The 4377-nt window shown below is 36.1% G+C and overlaps 1 protein-coding gene across 5 annotated transcripts in view; it reads left to right on the top strand.

Moving 5' to 3' along the window:
* The window catches only part of st18 (ST18 C2H2C-type zinc finger transcription factor), a 32458-nt gene extending 28993 nt beyond the window's left edge, over positions 1-3465 (top strand). For 3 of the 5 annotated variants that reach the window (XM_014029998.1, XM_014029982.1, XM_014029989.1), the window contains 5 exons: positions 146-367; positions 482-570; positions 909-1012; positions 1124-1270; positions 1396-3465. In XM_014029998.1, coding sequence (XP_013885452.1) covers positions 146-367; positions 482-570; positions 909-1012; positions 1124-1270; positions 1396-1536 — 703 coding nt within the window. In that variant the 3' untranslated portion in view covers positions 1537-3465. Of the gene's footprint in view, positions 1-145; positions 372-481; positions 571-908; positions 1013-1123; positions 1271-1395 lie in introns of those variants that run through there. The other 2 variants (XM_014030006.1, XM_014030016.1) reach the window with 2 other exon arrangements.
* The last annotated feature ends 912 nt before the right edge of the window (positions 3466-4377 follow it).

Genomic DNA, 4377 nt, shown 5'->3' on the forward strand with positions numbered 1-4377 from the left:
GTGTGTGTGTGTGTGTGTGTGTGTGTGTGTGTGTGTGTGTGTGTGTCGTTGCCAGATTTTACTCCACCACAGCACAAAATTGTTGCCAAGGTAGATAAATTTTTCAGTCATGTGTGCAGCTTTTCAATGTCTGTCTCACTGGTAGGTGTCCAGTAATCGGATGTGATGGACAGGGCCATATATCGGGAAAATACACATCCCACCGCAGCGCARGCAGTTGTCCACTTGCTGCCAAAAGACAGAAGGAGTCGTCTATCAATGGGCTGCCCTTTGCCTGGAAGGCCACTAAGCAAGAGCTACCCCATTGTCCCCTGCCTGGCTGCAACGGCCTCGGTCACGCCAATAATGTATTCGCCACCCATCGAAGGTGAGCTTACCTTTTCTCCTTTGCTCGTCAGTTTGTTGCATACAGCACTTCAGTTCTGTTCATCTTGTGTCTATTAATTTAACTTAAACTGTCTTTTATGGTCTGCTGAATTAGTTTGTCAGGTTGCCCACTGAACGCACAGAGCATCAAGAAAAAGCACTCGGAGGAGGAGATGATGACTATCAAACTGAAAGCCAGCAGTGGTAAGACACCATCACATTCAACTCAAAGATTTTGTACTTGTTAAAGTGATAGTTCTTATCCTTTGAGGTGGGGTTTTGTGGAGAGGTTACAAACGATTAAAGTCTTACCTGTTGTAGATAAATCAGAGTTTGTTATTTTAAGGCAGGAGCAACCACTTTGCTCTTGGCCCTGTATGGACTAGGCTTAAGCTAGTCTATACTACTATAAATATTAGTTGTTCATAACCRTTTCACTGAATGCCACTTCAAAAGTGTCTCAAAACTCTCCCTTTAAATGAACTGAAACAAAAGTGTAATATTTTCTTATTAAATGTGATTAATAATGTTTTTTTTTTAAGGCGTTGAAAACAAAGACGATATTCAACATCTAGATCATGAAATCAGGGAACTGAATGACTCCAACATGAAAATAGAAGAAGACATGATGCAACTCCAAACCCAGGTAAGTATTTACTCCCACAAGCTTGTTTTAGATACTTTAAAAAAAACTGGGGGTGCGGGATTTTTCGCCGTCTTAAATCGATAATCTGCTTTCCGTTTTTGTACCCGAAAGCAGATCTCGTCAATGGAATGTAACCTGAAGACAATTGAGGAAGAAAACAAGATGATCGAACAGCACAACGACAGCCTTCTGAAGGAGCTCGCTCGCCTCAGCCAAGCTCTCATTAACAGCCTAACAGACATCCAACTGCCTCAAATGGTACAGTAAGCCTTGACCACACACCGAAAAACACAACCTGTCCTGAAAGAAATCTCATTCCCCTTAAGTTCTCTTTTCTCCTGTTCTCTTCATACTAACATCTTTTGTTGTTGTTGTTGTTGCAGGGACCCATCAGTGAGCATAATTTTGAAGCCTATGTGAACACATTAACTGATATGTACAACAACTCGGAGCACGAATACTCCCCAGAGTGCAAGGCCCTCTTGGATAATATCAAACAGGCTATTAAGGGCATCCATGTTTAAGCTGTAGAGCTACCAAGAGGTTTCTTTGACTTGGGATAATGGCACTAGATAGCTCTATTTCACTGAAGAGTGCTGGCTCGGCTGCGTGTATAAGACGAGGCATTTGGAAATGTGTTCGGCATTTCCCGGTAAACACACACACACACTGCACTGAGAAAATTACCAGCCAGGTTTGTAATGCTTTTACCGTTCCTGCATTCACTCGATATGTTTATTCCTGGTGAGGTTTATTTTTTTGTTTGTTTGTTTGTTTTACCCCCCTCTCTTCTTGCACTTATTTTGTATGGTTTGCCTGATTTTTATGCTGTATGTGTTTTCGCGTCACTCTTATATTATTGCTATTTATTCTTATTATATTTGTTCATCAGTGTATTTATTTCCTCGAGTTTTATTTATTTCTTGAATTGTRAATGCTTAATATTGGAGAAATCCGTTTGACTTTCTGCACATTGTAAATTAAACAGAAGCACATTCCAGTTTTGTGGCATACTTTCGCCATCTACTGTTGACAAGCCTACACAAATATATCACGAGTCGGAGCGCCCTACAAAGAGGGGGGAAAAAACTACCAAAACGTTGACATTTGTTAAGCATTGCTTTTGCTTACTTTATTGGAAACTGAATGTATTGCAAGGCAAAGTGAGAGAAAGTGATAATGCAATGCGACCGTACTGTACCTTTTTTTCTACTGCACCAATAACAACAGCTGAATGGAACCAGAAGGTGGCAAGAATGAWACCTTGTGGTGGTCCGAATGTCACAAGGACAGTGCAACGAAACTCAAAAATTCACTTTGTCAAGATGTCTTTCTTTAAAAAGAAAAAAAAAACATATAGATATTAAACTGCCTTCTGTGCACACACTTTGGAGTGTGCATATAGTATGTGCCTAAATGTATATGAATCCATAAAAATATACAAGTACTATTTGTTTTGTGGTAGGACAGTATTACGTGGATGGTGTCTGATTTATTATACAGTACAATTATTTTCATAGGAGGACTCGTTCCTGACGACTGTTTGAAWACTGTGGTTTCAGTAGCTGTAATCCCTGATCAGGTTTTAAAATATGATTGACATTAAAATCTGGTGTTTTTTTTATTTAATTATCATTATTTTTACTAACATAAAGAAAAAAAAATAGACAAAAAACCCCCAACACCGGTTTTAACAAWGACAAGCCTTAGCAAATCCACAAATCTTTAAGTTTAAATATTCTTGAGGTCACGACAACCAGAATTTTTAGTTTTGCTCAAAGAACCTGGTTGTATGAATTGCTTGTTTGTTTTAATTAATTGCACTTTTTGTAAAGAAAAAAAAGTGTTTTTCATGTGACGGAAAAAAAGGTCTTTGTAGTGATTTTATGCTGCAATACATTTTAAACAAATTAAGTCCAGACGTTAAAAATGAATAAGTCATCAAAGCAATATATTATTTATTTCTAAAATAAATGAACAGTGGAACGAAAAATAAAGAGCCAAATTACAGACAAATGAGACCTTATTTTGTTCAAATACTCAACACGTTTTAAAGAAGTTTTAATCTTTTTTGAAAACAAAACAAAACAAATCACACTCTTTAAAACTAGCAATTCTTGATTTATAATTTACGTTTAATTCCTACACCACACATTGTTTGCTCAGGAAGTTTTGTGAATAATATTTATTTTTTATTTCCCTGTTAGTATTTGATGTTTTGTAATGTGAAATGCTTTTATTTGTGGAACGATATTAGTATGATATGAAATTGTACTGTATTTTTTTTTCTTTCTTTCATTTTTGTTTTCTTTTACATTAAAATGCAAGGCTTTTTATTTCAGTTGAAGTAGTTTGTAAATTAAAACTTCCTATTACTTTTACTATTTCATAATAAACAGATATGCGCTGTGTTGTACAGTTTGTGTATGGTAGAAATAAACTTTTCAAATGGTTGTGCGGTTTTCTAAAAGCTTTTGTGTCCATCATTAGTCAAGCGAATCAGACAGATTCATGTTTTATGGAGCATCAGCGGCCCCTAGTGGTCGACTCTGTACACTGCAGCCTGATGAACAGGAAGCGAGCCAAGGAACTGATGCTGACAGTTTTAGTTGGGTTTAAATTCAAATTGACTCAAGTTATGCCCAAGAAATTTGAAATACAGACAAATACCACAAGTTTTAATACAAATATGCAACCATATAACTTGAAAATACACTCTTGTTCAAGGTTTAGCGCTGATAATGGCATTTTTACATGTGAACCTTGACTTAGCAATTAATTTTAATATTCACATTCCCATTTTCTTCTTTCTCACCATTTAATTCAGAGATATTAGGTTTTTGACTTATGATAAACTTAGAAGCAGAATATCCTTGCAATACATACTTGTAATTATATATATACATATATTTATTTTAGAATGCAAATACTGAGGATGACTGTGATTTGAGAAACGAGTAGTAGACAAACACATCCACTTAAAATGAGCTTCTCTTTTCCATTTTTAGACAATTAAATGAGATATTTGTATTCATTTTTTGTGAGCAGACTTGAGCTCTAACATTCCAACATGAACTAACGTAACTTGCTCAGACAATAGCTCACTGTCAGTTGTGATTAATAAAGACCAAATGATATTACATAGCCATGAGCTGAGCATCAAACAAGATAAAATCTGAAAGAAGACGCTGAAGTGTGTGAAGTTTAAGCATTTAGACGGTAAATTGAAGACAACGAGAATCATGGGAGCTAAGATTGGTTCCGAAAATCCAAAAAGACGTTCTGAGAAAACTGCTTATACAATTGAACCCATTAAAAGCCATTTCAAAACCCATTTGATTGCATAAAAATATGTCCTAGAGCAT

This window comes from Austrofundulus limnaeus, unplaced genomic scaffold (genome assembly GCF_001266775.1).
Source record: "Austrofundulus limnaeus strain Quisiro unplaced genomic scaffold, Austrofundulus_limnaeus-1.0 Scaffold6, whole genome shotgun sequence".
NCBI lineage: Eukaryota > Metazoa > Chordata > Actinopteri > Cyprinodontiformes > Rivulidae > Austrofundulus > Austrofundulus limnaeus.